The sequence below is a fragment of the Coffea eugenioides genome, chromosome 3, assembly GCF_003713205.1.
Source record: "Coffea eugenioides isolate CCC68of chromosome 3, Ceug_1.0, whole genome shotgun sequence".
In the NCBI taxonomy this organism is placed as follows: Eukaryota; Viridiplantae; Streptophyta; class Magnoliopsida; order Gentianales; family Rubiaceae; genus Coffea; species Coffea eugenioides.
The window spans coordinates 38025931-38045723 of NC_040037.1; the positions used below are offsets into that span (position 1 = coordinate 38025931).

Below are 19793 nucleotides of genomic sequence, written 5' to 3' on the forward strand. Positions count from 1 at the left end.
AACAGTATAAATAGATTCAGCATTAAGATTCAGACATTCATATATCTCTTTTCAGTGCTTAAAATTCAGCAAATTAATTATTTCAGTATTCAGAATTCAGAATTCAGAATTCAGAATTCAGATTCAGTGTTATCAAACGGAGCCTTACACATACACACACCATAATTTGGATTAGCTATTTTTTGTAGTGCTTTTGAAATATTTTACTGTAACAATGTATATGAAGAACCTTTTTATTGTAGATGCTTTTCGTGATATTTTTGAAGGTGTTTTTGGGATATGTTTTAGGGTATTTTTAGAAGTTTAAAAATTTTTATGGTATTTTTTTAAAAATTACCATCACCACCCACCACGCCTTCCCTTTTTCTCCTCCCTCCTTCCCCTCCCTTTTCCACCTCCTCCTCTCCTCCATCTTCCTCCTCCCTTCGCTTCCACACCCCACTGCTCCCCTTTTAGGGGAAAGGGAGGGGAAGGGAAGGGAGGAGGGGAGAAGGAAGAGGGGGGAGAGGAAAGAGGAGGAAAGAAGAGAAGGAAGAGGGAGGGAGTGGTAAAAGGGGATGATGGTAGTGGTGGGTAAGGGTGGTGGTGGTAGGTGGTGATGATAGAAGGAAGAAGAAAATGGAGTGGATTTTATTTTTTATTTTTTATTATATATTTAGAGTTATTTTTTATATATTGTATGGATGTGATATTTTTGGAGTTATTTTTGTTTGTGTATTATTGTAGTATTGTATATGAAAAACTTGTTTTTCAAAAAATAAGAATCCAAACGGTATCTGAAACTCGAGCTCATCCTGACTACTGCAATACTAATAAAACCAAATTCAAATTAGTACAATGGGAAAAAAAATTGATTCAAACTTGACCACTATTGGTAATTGGTGGGTTTATTTTCTTTACACCGTAATTGGAAGGTAATAATAATATCAAGTTGTCTTTTAATTGATCACCTTTAAATTGTATTCCCCTACTTCAAACCTCAGTCTTTAAAAACAGCATAGTACAACTTTAGAGACATCTTTTTAGTAATTATTGATTGCTTTTGATATCCAATTTCTTATGCCTCTATATTCCAGATATTTTGTGGTATCATGTAATATATTTGCACACTATGCTTATGGTTGTATGTCTCATATTATCATTTAAATGTTTGGTGTCAATATCGGTGTAGCTGATTACATTTGAATTTCATAGAATTTCCATTATAAAGTTTCTCCTTGCATCTCAACTACTTGGTGCATGGAATATTTTAAACACATAAAAATTGGCGATTAAAATGAATGGGAGGAAAAAGGAAATTAAAAAATTCTTTTGTAGAAATAAAAATTAGTTGACTATTTTTTTTATCCTTACAAAACCTAGCACACTATATATCTAAGAGTAGCCGCAACATTTTAGATGTTTGGTGTACTATAATTTTAATTACATATAATTCAGTGATTGAAATTAAGGAGTCCTTGTCAACAAGTTAGTTACTTAATTCTTATGAATTTTCAGTAAAAGTTTTCTTGCATTGTGTATTTGACAGAACCCATCACATCTCAAATATAGTAAAGGGCTTTAATTACATAAACTTAAGTGATTATATTAAATAAAAAATAGAAAGAAAATTCAACGAAATTTAATCAACATAAAGTTTTTTGATTATTGAGAAATTACTAGATACCATGCTGATAATTTCACTTTTACATTATATATTTGAGAGTGGCAACTACGTCCCAAATATTTGATGTTAAAATTTTTTTTCATCACATAAAGTTTGGTAATTCAAATTATAAATTTTCAATCAAGATATTGATTAGTTGACATTTCATGAGTTTTCTTTTAGTGTCATGTATTTAGGAGTAATCACATCATCTTAAGCATATTAGTGTTCAAAGGAAACTAGTATTTCTTTCTCACATATTGTTGAGTGATTTAAGAAATACAAATTTACATCTAGATTAAGTTGCAATTAATTCATTAAGATAGTTACCCAACCCTATAAGAAGGTAATTATTTTGGTGAGATTAATTGACATAAGACGGTATAGGAGTTACTAAGTTTAGAAATATTTCTATACTCACAGGTTCGATTTATTTCTTTAACTTATTGTTTAAGATTACTAATCTTTTTTTTTATAATCAAAATATTATTTTATTTTATTTTTAGAAAATTTTGACAAAGTTTCCCCTTACAAATGGACGAAAACTCCCTGCCAACAAACCCAAATGCAAGAAAAATTATAATTAAAACTCTCGACTAAACCCTCCTATAGGTTAGTCTACTTTTCTCCTCCTGATAGACGGAATGCCTAACCTATCTACTCGAATTTTCCCGCGTGCCAATCTTGGAATTGCACTGATCAAGAATATTTATGCAAAAAAATTGATGCTATAATAAAAAAAGTGAAACAAAGAATGAGATAGAAAATCCCTTGCATTTATTTTTTCTATCAAACATCCCACACTGTAGGTCAAATTTGAAAACTGTGGTTAACCAACATTTCGAAGAAAAAGGAAAGCCAAATTAGTCAGCACCTAAATTATTTTGGACTAAATTAATTAAAGCCAAAGCTCATATTATGTAATCTTTATTTTAACTCGATGATCTAATGTAGATGGGATGAACTTTATTGAGACCAGTGTTAAGGGCACACCAAATGTGTGTGTAATTTAGAAATAATTAAAATAAATTAATTTTAGACAAATTTTTTTACATAAATCAAATTGACATAAATTTTTTTATTAAGGAACTTTGCTTTATAATGTTATAATAATTTGGTATTTAGATTGGGATAGTTATGAGTGGTTATAAAGACAAAATGTGATTAGATGATAGGGGTAAAAATTATTTTTTTATAAGGGTGAAATTGAAAATTCAATAAATGATGAACTTTATTTATACCAACTACTATTCCTCCGGCTTAACTTGATTTGTATTGGGATAAATGTTATTTGTAGCAAAGTCCCCTTGACCAAAAGACTCTCACTGACTCGTCCCGCGTAAAATGGCTCATACATGTCACACCACACCTTTATTCCAAACGCCATATTGCAAGTAAGACCTCAACTTTGGGCTTTGCGGCAACCTGTGCCAAATCCAAATCCACATGTAGATGGTAGATTACATGTGAAAGTCTCCTCCATCTGGATCAGCTGTTGTTGGGATATTTTTTGAAAAATTTTACTGTATCAATTTATATGAAAAATTTTTATTATAAATATTTTCTAAAATATTTAATATATTGTATCAATAAAATTTTTTTAATTTTTTTTATTTATGTATTACTATAACATTGTATTTAAAAATTTTATTTTTTTTAAAAAATGGCCAATCCAAACTAAGTTATTTCCAAAACTTAGTTTAAGCAGTAGAGATATTAAATAGGTGACTCTCAAATCAGTCATTCAATTATCCAACTTATTTCTTTATAGAATTCACATTGAAGAATAAATTTGTAGACTGACCTTCTTGAAATACCAATTAGTTATTTGAGAATCACATCTTGCAGAAAGCAAAAGATGGACAGCCTTGTTAATAAACATGACCTGAGTTTTTTGAAAGTTTGTCTAAAACTTTACTGTAAGGCACTGTAGAAAACTTTACTGTAGTGCACTGTAGAAGTTTTTGAAAAATTTTTTTAAGATGAAAAACTTTTTTTTCCTTTCCTTTTTTTTTTCTTTTTCTTTCTTTCCTTTTTCTTTTCTTTCCTCTCTTCTTCTTCTTCTTCCATCCCCCTCCCCCTTCCCCGTTACCTCTACCTCCCCAGCCGCCATGGTCCTACCAATTTTTTTTCCTTTTCTTTCTTTTTCTCTTTCTTTCTTTCCTTTTTCTTTTCTTTCCTCTCTTCTTCTTCTTCTTCTTCTTCTTCTTCCTTCCCTCTCCCTCTTCCCTCCCCCACCACCTTTGCCTTGTTGAAGAACCAGCAGCCTGCACGCCCATATTTTTTTTTCTTTTTCTCTTCCCCTCTTCTCCCTCCCTGCTCCTCTCTCCCCTTCTCCCTCCTAAAGCCAGAGAACCAGCAGCGGAAGTTTTTTCATTTTTTTTTTGCTTTTCTCTCCCCCTCTTCTCCATCTCCCTCTCCCCCTTTGCCCAATCTGGTCGCACGGCGCCGAGGGGAGCCCTCAATTTGGTCGCGCGGCACCGAGGAGAGGGTGGCCAGGGAGGGGAGGGGGAGAAGAGGGGGAGAGGGGAGGGAAGGAGAGAGGGAGAAAGGAAGGAGAAAAAAAAAAGGGAACGCCGGGCCGGATTAGGTGGCCGGAGCTGGAAGCGGCGGCGGAGGTGGTGGCCGGCGATGAAGGTGTGGTGGATCGGGGTGGGGGAGAAAGAAGAATAAAAGATGAAGTTTTTTGTGTATTAGATATATTTTGAAGTGTGTAAATTAAAAAATTTGTTAAGTTTTTTTGGGTTCCTGTGACTAAAGTTGTTAAAAAACTAGTAGCTAAAAAACTTGGTCAAAAACCTTGGTTCCAAACAAGCCCTTTATTTTATACAAACAAAAGAATGTATACATAAGACACTAGTGACACTGTGTAACTTCGAATTATACGGAGCAGAAGTCGCAATCAATCCGAAATGAAGCCTTAAATTTCATTTGTATATATACAGCATAAGAGAGACAGAAATTTAGCCTTAATAAAAACATGTACACTGAAGTTGACGGGTTCCATATGTGGAGTGTTTCATAAGCAGCCTTTCGGTTGAACAAAGCCTGTAGATGTTCCAGCAACATTGGAGCATGATACCTGAGCTGGTTGATTCATGTATCTGAGGTTGACATCTTGCAATCTTATGCCACTGCATGGGGAGTCCTTGCTGCAATCAATCGCTATAGCTACTTGTGATGATGATGTTCCATGAATTTGGTGATAAGTCACATCACTAATCTTTACACCAGAACCCTGAAAATGGAACTCCAAATATTGAGAAAGGGAAGCCAACAAAACAAGTTTGGAAGCTGCAGGTAGGACTTGAGACAGTGAAATACATTCATCTGAACTCGTTTTGCCTTGTAATACCTACCTGATTTGGACAATTATTTTTGGTTGGACAATAACTTTGGTCGATGATGATAGGGTATCTCACATTCAGCATTACTGCATTTTGGAAAAGGACCCTCTTAACAAATCCATTGCTAGGCCTTGCCCAAGTCTTTATCCTCAAGCCATTTTGTGTGCCTCTGAAAGTAACGGTTTTAACAGTCATATTTTGTACTCCAGGTTCTTGCATATCCCATCCTAGACTCCCAATGCTGCACCAGATTAATTTCAGAATGCACATCCACTGGTATTCATTTAAAAACCATAATTCTTTGATGCTAAACATAAATTAATTATTTACCTTATTCCATGGCCAGGGCCACAAGAAACATTCTCGATCCACAAATTGGAGGCGCCGGGGCCAATTGAAATGCAATCGTCCCCTGTAGCTATGTTAGAGCCCAATATGGTAACACCAGAGGACCCTGAAATATGAATGCCATCAGTATTTGGACTAGTGGCTGAGGCTGAGATCTTCATCCCTTGTAGCTTAGCATTTTGACAGCCGTAAAGCATAACATGGAACATTTGGCTGTTCAATGACGTTAATTTGCTGATGACAATGTTATTTGAATTGTAGAATGCCAATGTCTGCAGCACATATTACCACATTAATACAAGAACGAGAAAAAAGGAATAGACAAGAAAAAATATGTCAAGAAATGAATGGTTGGAATCATGCATAATTATTCAGCCCATGTGATATATAATGTTTGTGTTTGGGAAGTAATCATAGTACTAATTTTTTATGAGTACAGCATTAGGTTTGTTTATTGTGCATACCGTTGCACCACCAGGACAGTTACTCTTGGAGGCTTTGCAGTTCCAAAGACTAATGCCTTGTCCATCTAAAGTTCCGCCAGAAATTGTCACTCCATTGACTCTTTCAAACTTGAGCCAGTTGCCAGCATAGCCAATAGTACGATAATTTGAGGGAGCTACAAGAGTACCATCTATACGTATTTTAATCGCATTATTCTTGCATTTATTTCCCCAAAATGATGCAGCCCCGAGCAAGTATCTTCCCTGCGGTACATAAATTGTTGCAGACTTTACTGAAGCACAAGCTGCTGCCCATGCACTGAGAAAGGCCTTTGTCGAATCGGTCTTTCCATCAGGTTTGGCTCCAAACTTTCGCACATTATATGTGATCGTGGAGGCTGATGATAAGAAGAAGAACAAAAAGGGCAATGCGAGTGAAAACAGTTTTCTTGGATAAGCCATTTCCCTTGCTCTTTGCTATGAGAGAAGACATGAGAGCGAGGGATGGCGCTGGTTCTTCTCCCCTTATCCAGAGTGGCAGTTGGTTAATGACAAATTATTTGACTGTTCGGGGAAAATGAACAGTTCATATAGCATCAAAATACTGGTCAAAGGTTGAAATTAGTTTTTATTTTATTTCATTTTATACTTTTAGAAAAAGAACAGTAAAGGGATCGAAGAGCATTAATTAAAGGGTAAGTTACTCATAATTTCCTGTACTTTTGTGTAGTACTACAAGATCCCTTTTTAAAATATCCGCGTCACCTTTTTGTGATTTTATGATTTTATAAAAAGTGAAAATTAGACGGAAAATGATCTCTGTAAAATCGCTAGTAAAGACACCGATATTAGCTTTATTTAAATAAGAGTCTAATTGCTTTGAATTATGGGAATAGATACAAACAGAATCACAGGAAATTAAGTGAATATTCATGTAAAACTAAATTAAAATTAAGTGAGTATTATAATTTCAACGCGTACTTTTAGAGGGCCGTCTTGAACAATTGTCATAATAGGAGATGCTTTTCATCTATTTTCACTTTACATAAAACAAGGACAGCAGAAGATTCATGATCTGGTTTACAAAGAGACGACGTCGTAAGAGGGCCCGGCGTCCAGTCGCCAAGTTGCCAACCAGCGACGCCAAAACAGATTCCGCAACGACCGCACACGCTTGAAATTGAAGATACTCTGTGGGCCCACCCCCACTCCTCCGTCTACGCGCCCGCATGCTCTCCACAGTCCAGTCCTTTGCGTTACCACTCACTCGCCTTTCTTTATCATTTTCTTCAACCCCCACGGCCCACCCCTTCCCAGCATTTCCGCTCCCTCACGGCCCCGTCACCCACTCACCCACGCCACTTCCAACCCCACGTGTCTGACGTCATCATGGATGGAGGGCCTTTGGACAAATCAAAAGCGCCAATCAGATGACATGTTTATCTATTCATCCCATAAACGCAACTAACCTTAATTTGTCGTATTTGTATCTTTTTGAGAAAAGAAAAGACCAATTCTATAGTTGTTTTAGTATTATTCAATTCAATTTTCATCCAAATAATAGCAGCAGTCAATATTTTAAATGTTCGAAACTGCTACAATTTGAGAGTCCAAAAAAAATAGTACTAATTTCATAATCTAATAATAAATGTAATCAGAGGATATGCGTGCATCAATTGAAATGAATTTTGAGTTGGTATAGTCCTTATTACGTAGAATCTCATGTTACAATAATTCTTACATACACTCATTTCTAAGTAATCTTATATCAAAGAATGCATCTAATCTAACTAATGTGTATAACTGAAAGTAAACGACATTTTTTTTTATGTGAGCGTAAACAATATTTATGCTCAAATATAGTTTTATGGTATGCTAAACAATTAGTACTACCATACTTACAAACATTATGCATTCGATTTAATAATGTTGTACAAAGGTGCGAATATTTTTTACACCAATCAACTTTTAGCATGAAAATTAATATTTGTGGTTTAATTAATTCTATTAAATTTTGTGAGTTCTTACTACAAAAAAATGTTCAGCGAGACTTATATTTTTTGGAAGTGAACTTGCTGAACCTTTTTAAAATATTTCAGTGGGATCACTATGATGTAAAATTCATTTTGTGATCAGTTATTTTTTTCTTTGTAATCTTGCGGGTTTGGAATTCAAGATGCTATTGAAATCAATGATAAAACCAACGGGGGCTAAAAAACAAAGTTGGTCCTCCTTTTTTTTACAATTCTAGTTTATATATATTATGAGAGTCTATATATAGCCAGACGGGACGAGGGGTTAGCCCCTTAAATCAGAAAAATAAATAAAGCAGAGGGAAATGAAAGCATAAGAGTTAAGAAGTGGGTCGCAATAGGACTGCCACTAGTTAGTATATGCGGTTGAACCAGTCATGTATAAACAAAATGTAAAAACAAGAATTAAATGGATATAAGGCGGCTCAGCCGACCATTTGATTGAATATAAGAACAACAGAATGTAAGAAAACTTATAAGATATGAAGCTTGCTCAAGACTTGCTTCTTTGTTTGATTCTAAAAACTAAAATATAAAAACTAAGACCTTGTTTGTAGAGAGAAGGAGGAGAGTTTCTTCAAGCTAGAGAGAGAAGTAGTTTTGAAGAAATGGTGTAAAAATTCTGTTGGGTTTGAGGGGTATTTATAGCAAAAATTTCTGTAATGCTATAGTACCCGCTACAGTGTTTTTACTGTTGCTACAATGCCGCTACAGTATTGTTTCAGTGCGCACTACAGTACATTATTTGTCTTTTGTTGTCATGTTTGCATAGTAACTTGCCGGACTGCTACAGTGCTTCCGGTGCTACAGTAAAATATGATTTTTGCTGAATTTTGTTCTGATTGAGCCAACTTGAAAATTCTGTTTATATTTTTAGCAGATTGTTGCAGATAGCTCTTGTTTTGTCTCCTAAATCATTCTGTCAAATTCAGGTGCTTGCATACCCCATTGGTTTTTAAGCCAATGTTTGTGAAGGGTTAATCGCTGAATTTTTCTTCGCCTGATGAAACTTTGATCCTTCAATCTGCGAACTGTATAGTTTGTTGGTTTTGTAGTAATGTTGTCATGTTGGTGCCGAAGATGTGGAGGAATGCGTTGTCCAATTTTGGTGTTGTAAAATACAACATCGAAATATCGGATCTTATCTTCCCCGCATTGTTGTTTATAGGAATAATAATCTTTTGCAATAAGACTATTAGGAAGGTTGCTAGGTATCCAATTGTTGCATGTTGAGCTCGCCATCTTCATGCAAAATAGAATTTGTTAGTTTTAAGGGTTTAGAGAAGGGTAGGAGAGCATTAGGATCGAGGAGTTGAGGTATTATGCCCTCATTTGTTGTTAGGTAAGGAATAAATTTGTGAATAAAACGTATTTCAAAAATAACATTGTTGGTTAATTTTTTGGCTAGAAAAAATGTATCTGGAATGGATAAGGAAAAGAACTGAATTTGAACATTTGTCAATTTGAAGCTGACATCAAGTTTAGATCCTTTGGCTCCCCTTAGACCTTCCTTGTTTTATTCAAAGAACTTTGGTGGGACAATGTTTTCAAGAATACAATTTTGGTCTGCCCCAGTATCAAATAGGGCTTCAGTTTCGATTACATAATTATTGTTAATTAGTAATCGGATCTGGACCAAATAATCCTTATTTTCCTTGGATTTTTTGGATAATTGTTTTAGGAATTCAGTGTCTTCTTGGTTGATAGGTTCCTCAATAGGTAATAGGTTTTGAAGAACAAGGCTGTTGAGGTCTTGTCTGACTTTAATTGTCCTAATTTCTTCTTTGAGAAGATCAATTTCTATTTGAAGGTTTTGAAAAGTCAAAGGTTTAATAGGTTTAGAGGAAAATCTCTTAAGAATATCTGTAAGATTGTAAGTTTTGAGAATTCTAGGGTCTTTGGCTAAAGGATTTGAAGAATTTGTGACTTGGTTTAAGGATTTTTTGAATTTGTTTAAATAGAGTTGTCTTTTCTCTATTTCAGAGGTGTCTTCAATGATATCAAGAAGAAGGTTTTGATCTTTTGTCAAAACATTGATAGTAGGACCTTCTTCTTCTTTATCACTGGTGGTTTGGGAGGAGGAAAAGGTTGAAATATCATCTTCCATTTCATTGATATAATTTTCTTCTCTTTCAGAATTATCAGTTTCTGATTCGATTAGAAGATTTGATATTTGGGCTTTAATTTGGTCTTCCAACCCCAAGGTACTAATCTTTTTGGTTGAGTTTATAGTATCGGGTTATATGTCCGGGTTTATGGCATTTGTGACAAATAATTGGAGATGGGGTTGTTTTTTGAGGAGGCTGTATGGGTAAAGGTTGTTTGGGCTGGTATTTCTTTTTGTAAAAGGGGTTTTTGTCAAGATGTTTAGTAGGCTTGGGCTGTTTGTGAGGTTTTTTGTAACAATTTGGTAGCCCAAATTGCTCGTAATATGATCCAAGATCTTTTCTCCTTTGGATTCGATCCTTTGCAAGTTGTCTGAGCATCTTGTCTTGTCGGCATACTTTGAGTGCAACTTGTTGAATTTGGCTGGTTAATTGTCCATAGGTTATTGTTTCCCATGGTACAGTTTCATTGTATTGAGTCGAATAATTGTTAGTGCGCGAATTTATATGGTAGATTAGGTGTGATTTAGGTGTAGCACCCATTAGAAAAAACTCTATTAGTTTTAGAAAAAACTTGATTACTTTTGTATTGTCCTGCTCTTTGTTTATTTTTGTGGTCACATTAAGCAATGATTGGCTCATAAAGGCCACTATTAATTCCCAATCCAATAGCATTAATTGGGGTTAAATCAAGGCTATTAATTGCTTGAACCCCGCATCAAAGGCCGATTTGGATTGGTTGGCACTTGGTGTCATGTGTAAAGAGATCAACTGCAATCAGAATCAATCTTCTCACATGCAATTTTGCGGCCGGGATTTACATTAATTCTCCTAATGTATAGATACATCCTCCAAGGTATAATATGAACTCCTGACTTTGGTTTTTTTGACAAATTTGCACAACCAGTTCACCATATGCACGTCAATAAGTTCATGAACCTGCCTGGTAAGGCCAAATAAAGTCAGAGTCAATTTAGCTTAAATATTGATTTACGGTGAGAAATATTTCAATTTTTTTAAGGTAAGATTATTACTGACTAAGGCAGGCTAAAATAACTTTGTATTCTTAATGTAGGGGAATTCTACAGTCTTTTTAGGGTACTGTACTGATGAAATTAAACTCACCGTTAGATACAGAGTAAAAGTAATCAATTATTAAATTATTTTAAAAGTTTAAATCACTAAATGATTTGGCAAGATGTAAGTAGATTAAAATCGTGGGCATTGTACCTAAAAGGGACTGTAACATCTTCCACAAATTTCATCAAGGTAAACTTGAGTAGAAGCCCTAGCGGAATAATCATTTTACACATTTCTATTACATTTCCAACTTAGTACCTGAAGCTTGAGTTTGATTAAAAAAAAAAAAAGTCAACATATGCTACAATAGTTTTCAGCTTGATCTTGATTGGCCTACGATTCAAATCTCAGAAAAAGTACTTTCAAATAGCTGAAGAGCTGAAACAAAAGAATAGATACTCAACAAGAGCCCAAAGATCTAGAAACAAAAAAGTATACAAATATGTAACTAGCTTGTGAGATTTCTTATCCGATATGGATACTTCTATCAATTATGGAGGAGACTTCTATAAAGTGATTAAACAGTAAGGAAGCTCCACATGCACTGCATGATGGTCTCATATGGATCAATTAAACACGGTAAGAAGATGTATAGTAATTAGGCTCTACAAACTTTTCTGAAATGTGACTTTGTCAATTTCTTGACAGAACCGTCATGGGGGGCCATTTCTGTAAAGTAGAAAGTTTATGTAAAAGCAACCAAGGAGATAATCAAGTACATGAAAATTATGAAGAAATTTGGCGTATGACTACTTTCTTTGCTTCTGTAATTAGGATTGTCAATTTTGAGTTACCAAATGAACCAGTACATTCACCACGTTTTAAAATGTATCTGCGTGTGCATCATTCTTCAGAGTACCTGAGAGTATTCGTTTGGTAAATTGAGAGCCAAATGGGTATTGTCGAAACTTTTCAAAACGAAAGGAGCTAGAGTCCTTAATCAAAACTTCCTATTGACAAAGTTCTAACAAGCCCTTTAAATATGCTTTTTGAAGGGCCAATTACCTTTTAAATACAAATTTTAACTGAGTTTAATACCATAAGTTTGATTGAGAGCACGTTTGACTCCACTCCATTTCGAACTTGGTTTATTTGAGAACACTTGATGAAGTTCCGCATTGATTCGAGACATTTGCTTGTTTGCAGGGGAGCCAAGACCCATGACCGGCATATGCAATGATGCATTTCTTTAGATTAGACCATCAATTATCTATAGCTAGGGATGGCCACGGTTCACATTTGAACCAGAATCGGAATGGAAATCGGAATGGGAATTATAACTGTGATTAAAGGTTCAGATTCAGATTTACCAAATACTTGGATTAGAGAACCGACAGCTTAAAACTAGTTCAAATAGTCTAAAAAAACACTTACTACCTAAATCTATTTGGCCTATTTAGAATTCAATATCAATAGTCAACACTTAACATCAACAGTTCTAATCCTAATCCAACAACCCATTGCTCTATCCCATTAGTAAGTCTAGATCCTATAACTACACTAAGACAAAGACCAATCCAATTTAATCTGTAATGAGGCATTCTCATAAAATTTTGCATCATTTTTTCTTTTTCCTTGCACATGATAATACAATAAAGTTCTTATTTTTTTTCTACATTTATTGTCATATTATCTCAGAATTAATTTTGTGACAATACAAAACTAAAAGAACCGGAACTATAACCAGAAAAAATAGAATCGTAATCGAAATAACATTGGAATTGAAATCAGATCGGAATTGGGGGTTGAAGAACTGTAACTGAAACTATCGCTATTAAAAAAAACTGGAACCATCGATTTTTAAATCGGAACCAGCGGTTCTGGATCCATGACCATATCTGTCTACAGCTTCATAAGGCTTTAGAACTTTGAAGTTCTGCAGCTAAAATTATTAGAGCTGTACACATTTCGTTTCTGGTTGAAGTTTTAGTTGCAGATAACAAATAGAATGATCAGTTTGCACCTTAATTTACCTTGTATTCTTAACTGCGAAGACAAAAACCAAATAATTCCTTTTTTCGCTTCTGAATTTTTTTTAAAAAGTAAGAAATGGTACAAAATGGTGTATATGATGGAGGTGATGGCGGCCAAAAGAGGGAAATTGGGATGTTAGACTAGTCTTGTGCGTAAAGCAATCCAGACGCCATATGCATAGCATTGTACCCAAAAAAGGGACTAAAAGGAGGAGGTGGTTTCTTCAATTTGCTGTTCAAGTTGGCGGTTGTTTTCTTTGTGCCCATTTTCCTTTCGATCTATATTATCAACTAACTGATCAATGGCCTCTTTACTAAGGAACCAATTGAATATTTGTATTTTGAAGTCTTGCTTGCCAATTACTTCTTTATCGTATTGGTCGTTGTTTTCATTTGCGGATTCAAGAAAATGGGTTTCGTCTAAGCAATCATATCAAACTCCTTATATTTTGTGAAACAGTTAACTTCATCACAATTCTATATTAACATTGACTTTGTCCTTTATCTCATAATCAGTTTCCCATTTGGCTTCTTTATAGTTAATTTTTTTGTTAATAAGATTACAAAAAGAAAAAACCATTATGGTAGGAGTAGTCAACCAATTATAAACTAACCCATAAAATAATTAAAATTATAACTTAATAACACTACAAATTAATCCATATATATTGGTGGATAAAACTCTGCAAACATTCAGTGAGATTTGAATTCAAGATCTCAAATTCCTAGTTCTTGAAATTGCTTGAAAAGTTTAATTAATATAGCTATTTTTTGATCAATTTAATTATTTTTTGCTAAATCTCAAGTTTATTACGGTTAGTAATCACTAAATCATTAAATGAATCATGACTTGGCTCCACAGAGTGGATGGTCTATTTAAACATGATCGTACATGTCTTGTATTGGATCACAGACGCCTATTTTGGAAGGCAGAATGAAAGTCCTATAATCTTCATGTACAATTGTGAAAGGAGTTAATTTACGCTAGAAGTACAGTCCTAATTACTATTGTTCCCATGGCACAAACTTTCCACCAATGTCAATGCATGCACTTTTACCCAAAAAGCAGCCAAACTCCAAAGCTATTTTAGGCTTGAAGTAATGTTCATTCTTTTTCCGTTGTGACCATCACACATTTCCCATCCCAATTCCGGCGCTGGTTGCTTGCTTTTGATTCCAATTGGTTCAAAAGTTAGCACATTCTTTTCTCATCCTTTCTACTTCCAACTGATCACAATTTATGCTGCACTTAATCCCTCTATAAATATCCCACTCCAGTGCTTTTATTCTTCATCCTTCAAACTCCATCTCAATTCTTGATTCCACTACATTCTTCTTCCCTTGTCCCCTCTCCTTCCTTTTACAGTTGTGAGTGCGTGAAAAAGTTGAAAATGGAGAAACCCATTAGTCTTTTTACTCTTACACTTCTCTTCTTGTTGTTCAATCAATCATTGGCCATTCCTGGCACATACAACATCTTAGACTTGGGAGCAAAACCTGATGGGAAAACTGATTCATCCAAGTCGTTATTAAGTGCATGGGCTGCAGCTTGTGGCTCTCCCGAACCGGCCACAATTTTTGTACCAAAAGGAAGGTATTTGGTGAAGCAAGCACAATTTCTGGGACCATGCAGGAATAGAGCTATAAGCTTTAGAATAGATGGTACCCTCGTGGCTCCTTCAGATTACAAACTCATTGGAAATGCTGATTTCTGGCTTCAGTTTCAATGGGTCGATGGAGTTTTCATTCGCGGTGGCATTCTTGATGGCCAGGGTACTGATCTCTGGGGTTGCAAAGCCTCCGGCAGGAAGTGTCCAAGCGGCGCAGCGGTAAGTCAAAATGACCGAATTGCCCCTTCACCATTTCAGTTCCTATTTTCTCTCTTCACAAACTGCTTAGGAGTTAGTGGGGAAGTGGGAAGTTTATGTAATGTGCATTCAATTGGACTCTAATAGTGGCCATAACTGAAGCTAGTGGGGAAGTGGGAAGTTTCAAGGTTTGATCAAAAGACTAATGAGAAATAATTAATAACTAACATTTCCGTTAAACTTACTCACACTCATTAGCAAGAAATGTCACATGGTTCATAAACTCCCGGGTGCCCATTTGGCGGTTACAATTTGAACTGATATATGAATTTGGCCTTTTGAGTTCTCAGTTCTAGGAAATTTTAGGCTGTCTATAAATTATGAATCTGATTTCTTTAAATACATTTTTTTTGGCACATTTTCAAGGAACCATTCAAATCTAAATGCTGGTAAGATGTATGAGCTAAGCATCTTAATGGCCTGCAGTCTGTCTAAGTAATGCTTTTTTTTTTTTAAATGGCCTTTTTTTATGCATGCAGACATTGGGATTTACCAACTCAAACAACATTGCAATTGCCGGCCTTACTTCTCTCAATAGCCAATTATTCCACTTGGTGCTCAACGGCTGCAACACCGTGAAACTGCAAGGAGTAAAGGTTTTGGCGGCTGGAAACAGCCCCAACACGGACGGGATTCATGTGCAATATTCATCAGGAGTCACAATCTTGAATTCCAAGATCAGTACTGGAGATGACTGCGTTTCAATTGGCCCTGGCACTACTAGTTTGTGGATTGAAAATGTTCTTTGTGGCCCTGGCCATGGTATCAGGTAACTAAAATTAATTATCATCTTCTTTTTAAAGAACCAATTTTATTTATTTGGAAAATCTGAGTCTGATTATTATTATTATTTTTGGGGGTCAGCATTGGGAGTCTTGGAAAGGATTTTGAAGAAGAGGGAGTACAGAATGTGACTGTAAAAAATGTTACATTCAAGAATACACAGAATGGTGTAAGGATTAAATCATGGGGTAGGCCAAGCAAAGGTTTTGTCAAGGATGTTTTGTTCCAGCATGTCACCATGATCAATGTCCAAAACCCCATCCTTATTGATCAGAACTATTGCCCAGATAACATCAACTGTCCTGGCCAGGTAAACTTCTACATATATAAATTATTTCACTTCCTGGCTAAAGATAATGAAGAGTTTGTGTTAACCCTTTTTCCATTTGAACAAAAGAAAGTAAAGCATGAAGATGGACAACTAAGTGAACATCTCTTTCTGCATATTTCAAAATACACATAATTTTCTGATAACTTGTACTTCAATATTTTTGACAGGTGTCAGGCATTAAAATAAATGATGTTACGTATCAAGACATCCACGGAACATCAGCAACAGCAATTGCAGTCAGATTTGATTGTAGTAAGAAGAATCCATGCATCGGAATAAGATTGGAAGATGTGAAGTTGACATACAAAAATCAACCAGCCAAATCATCTTGTGCCAATGCTGCTGGAACTACACTTGGTCTGCTTGGCCCTGATAGCTGTTTGTAGACAAAGGAAAAAAAAAAGAAAAAAGAAAAAAAGGATAAAGAAAAATGGTAGTAGGACATATAATGGGGACATATAATGGGGAAATTATAGCACAGAAAGTGGCTTTAGATGGACATTGCGTGCGGCTGAGGCGTTGGCGTAGTGTTATCGTTCGCCTGGCCATGCAATAGTAGTCATTGTAATCAACAAGTCCAATGGACTGAGAATTAGTTTCCAATAGTAAAATGAATTTAATTTAAGTTACTCAATTTGCATGGCCCCTTTGTTCTTATCCTACAAAATTTTATGTTTTTGGACTAATCAAATTTAAAGGGTTTATCTTAATGAAAAATTTGTAATCCAATGCCAAAGAAGTATGAATGACAGGTGCCGAACCTGTACAATAATAAATACCTACTCGAGAAAAATACAGATTTTGTATATAGCGGTGAGTAGGGTCGAATCCACAGGGACTGGGGATAATTTGTTTCTTCTAGAGTCCAAAGCATGGGGGGTTTTGGATTAAATGCTAACTAAATAAATTAACTGTAGAAAATAATTAATTAAAAGAAATGATTGGGGAAACTCTAACCAAGGGTACACTTCAGAAATGGTTCAGGCACTGATCATTGATTCACAGATAATTCCACATTTATTAATAGATTAGTTATAGTTGTCATGCACGCGATAAACAACCAACCCTTCCTTAATTTCTCGATAGCTAAGGTACGACCGTTAGCTATTTTTCTAACCCAAAAACAACCCTAGGTACGACCGTAGGATTTAATTTCTAGATTGTATTAATAATTAGAAAGGCCCAATCCTAACTAACAAACACGCTACGAGGGTTTGTTTAAACTAGATCGTATGCTCCCCTGACATAAACCCAATTACGCCAGTTGCTACTAAGATAGAGATAACGAACAATTACGGATTCAATTATCCCTATTTAGCAAAATAGCCTATGTGAATAATTAAATATTGCGCATCTATTCAATCACTCACACGAGCTATAGCAATTAAAAGCAGGAAACATATAAATACCAATAAATTAAGGAAGCAATTAAAATAAATTAGATCTCACAGTAATTGTTGAACCAAGTCTTCAGTTGTCCCCTTGACTAGAATTAAGAGGTTAGTCCTCCATTAATGGAGAACAACCATGCGAAAGAGCTAAGAAAAGAAAACTAAAACTATGCTAAAAACTGTCTCTGTAGCCTTTCTTACAATTGTCTTTTTATAGCCAAAAGGAAGATGACCCAAGCTATCCATCCAGTGGTCCCCACAAATAAGGAACAAAAACAACTCTCAAAGCTTCCTACGTTTCTTTCCTTCCAAAGTCCAATGACTAATGCTTTTCTGTGGTCCCCGCCGCAGATTCCAAATCAAAGTACAAAAGGCAAGGCCTCTTGATGTCTCCTCCTCTTTTTCGTCTTTCATTGCTCTTAGGACTCTTAAGTACTCAAGACACTCCCAATTAGCAGAAGAAATGCAGTCCGTGTATATCACCATGTGGGCCAAGTCTGTGGCTTATTTGAAGTCTCAATTATCTCCAAAAGTCCCTCCTTTTTTGTAGTTTTCTGCTTCAATCCCTGAAATTGGGTCCAATACCAAATATAAGTAAATATTAATAATTAAAACAATATTTGGCAAGGATAAAAAGGAAAATTAACAATAAAATTGCTAACAATTAACACCCTATCAATTCCCCCCACACCTAAATCATGCTTGCCCTCAAGCATAAGAACAGCAATTGAACACCAAAATTTTGACAATGGCTATTGCTCTAACTATCATATTGCCAAGATACCCAGAAAAACATATATCAAGCATCACAGTTAAGATCCAAGAAAAACCACTCCGGTTAGCTTCTCAACCACCAACTCCTCCAATTTAAAGCAAACTAATCTAAGAAAAAGGAATGGTTGCTCACATTTATCAGCAAATGGTCCAACTATTAACCAAAATCTCGACATTAAGATCACAAACCGGCAAGCTGACTTATTCACATACTAATACAATCTTTATTTTTTTTCATTTTTTTCATTTTTTTTTTTTGAGTAACAAAAGACTTAGTCTATAGCCCTTAGAGCCTTTTGACGCGAACTCCAACATTTGACGGATGGAGGAGCCCGGTTACTCAACTCTAATTGCTACGGGACCACGCACTCATAGCAACTACTACCTTTTGACGCGAAAATCAACACTTTAGGTGAAAATCCCCGGTTACTCAGTAGTAACTACTAGCGGAGTACAGTCAACTCTTATTTACAACCATGTAGCACAATAACTAAAATAACACAAAAATAACAGCAGCTAACCTCAAATTTCCAAATATGGAGAACTAAAATTAATAATTGGACCTATTCACATGAAAAATGCCAACAATCATTCCCCATGCTTAGAAAAGTTAACCAAAAATAGAAAAAGTTAAGCAATTATTGATATTCACCAAAGAGATATTCCTGAACTCAACCACATCAACTTGATACCTTTTTATTAATAACACTTAGCAATAGCAGAATTAGAGACAACAATCCAACATCAAACTTGGTATTCAAATAAAAAATTGACCACTAGGAAGAAAGAAAAGGAAATAAACGAAAAATAGAACAAATAACAACGAAAATAAAGGAAAAGAAAAAAACTAAAAGCTGAACACCAGAAATACCAGCTGTACCACAGCTCTCCCCCCCACACCTAAATCCGACATTGTCCTCAATGGAGATCATAAAGTAAAGAAAGCGAATAGGACAACTACACTTCCCTGAATACGTGGTGGAAGGTCTCGGGCGGCTATGGAATAGGTGGGAACGGTGGAGTGAAAATGGTGCTACGGTAGTGCGCGGCAGTGAAAGATTGTAGAGGGAAGGAGAGCTCCGACGTGCGTCTTGATCCAGGCGAACTAGAGTGCAACAGAGAACTTCAAACCAGCAAATTTCTAGACAATGCAGCAGTTTCAATCAATGGCCGAGGACGTCCAACAATGTGCTTGAACGCAGTCAATTCCAACGAATATGGCGATCAAACAGACTAGAAGCGGTAATAGAGTATAAATAAATCAACAAATCTCAACAAATGAACCCAATTCTACCCAAAATCGCAACAAATGTTCTAAAGATTTAGCAATTGAAATCAATAGGTAAAATACTCCCAGCAAGTCAATTAGACGCCACCAACAGCAATAAGCAAAGGACGTGGCACAGTAGCCCTCCAATTCAACAAACAAACGCAGAAAATACCCAACCAAAGGCACTTCAAAGGACGCAAGACAGAAACTAGCAAAATAGAACTCAAGTGATACCAACAGGGATACCAACAGAGCAATGAATTCAATTGATTGAAACGAGTGAAACGCAACAAATGTCACCAGTTGGACAGTCAAATACCCAAGTCAAACGCTGAAAATTAGCAATTTGGCCAAGAAACCAGCAATTCCAGCAACTAATGGTAAGAATCGAGAGACAGTTCA

The 19793-nt window shown here is 35.6% G+C and overlaps 2 protein-coding genes across 2 annotated transcripts; one reads left to right on the plus strand and one right to left on the minus strand.

The window, feature by feature from the left end:
* Nucleotides 1–4664: 4664 nt before the first annotated feature.
* On the minus strand, nucleotides 4665–6245 carry LOC113765345 (polygalacturonase-like). Its single transcript, XM_027309489.1, has 4 exons — nucleotides 5805–6245; nucleotides 5323–5612; nucleotides 5005–5233; nucleotides 4665–4883 (listed from the first exon to the last, which is right to left on the minus strand). The coding sequence occupies exons 1-4, from the start codon at nucleotides 6243–6245 to the stop codon at nucleotides 4665–4667; spliced, it is 1179 nt and encodes a 392-aa protein (XP_027165290.1).
* An 8120-nt stretch (nucleotides 6246–14365) lies between these two features.
* Nucleotides 14366–16342, plus strand: LOC113765346 (polygalacturonase-like). The gene is made up of 4 exons (XM_027309490.1): nucleotides 14366–14803; nucleotides 15322–15611; nucleotides 15707–15935; nucleotides 16124–16342. Exons 1-4 carry the CDS (start codon nucleotides 14366–14368, stop codon nucleotides 16340–16342), a joined length of 1176 nt encoding a protein of 391 aa, XP_027165291.1.
* Nucleotides 16343–19793: the final 3451 nt, after the last annotated feature.

Excerpts from the sequence above, each read along its gene's own strand:
- LOC113765345 (XM_027309489.1), bottom strand. The coding sequence starts at position 6,245 with ATGGCTTATCCAAGAAAACTGTTTTCACTCGCATTGCCCTTTTTGTTC. Across the intron at positions 5,613-5,804 it reads ACTGTCCTGGTGGTGCAACG|ACATTGGCATTCTACAATTC; the intron begins GTATGCACAATA and ends TATGTGCTGCAG. Across the intron at positions 5,234-5,322 it reads GGCCCTGGCCATGGAATAAG|CATTGGGAGTCTAGGATGGG; the intron begins GTAAATAATTAA and ends AATCTGGTGCAG.
- LOC113765346 (XM_027309490.1), top strand. The coding sequence starts at position 14,366 with ATGGAGAAACCCATTAGTCTTTTTACTCTTACACTTCTCTTCTTGTTG. Across the intron at positions 14,804-15,321 it reads AGTGTCCAAGCGGCGCAGCG|ACATTGGGATTTACCAACTC; the intron begins GTAAGTCAAAAT and ends TTATGCATGCAG. Across the intron at positions 15,612-15,706 it reads GGCCCTGGCCATGGTATCAG|CATTGGGAGTCTTGGAAAGG; the intron begins GTAACTAAAATT and ends TTTGGGGGTCAG.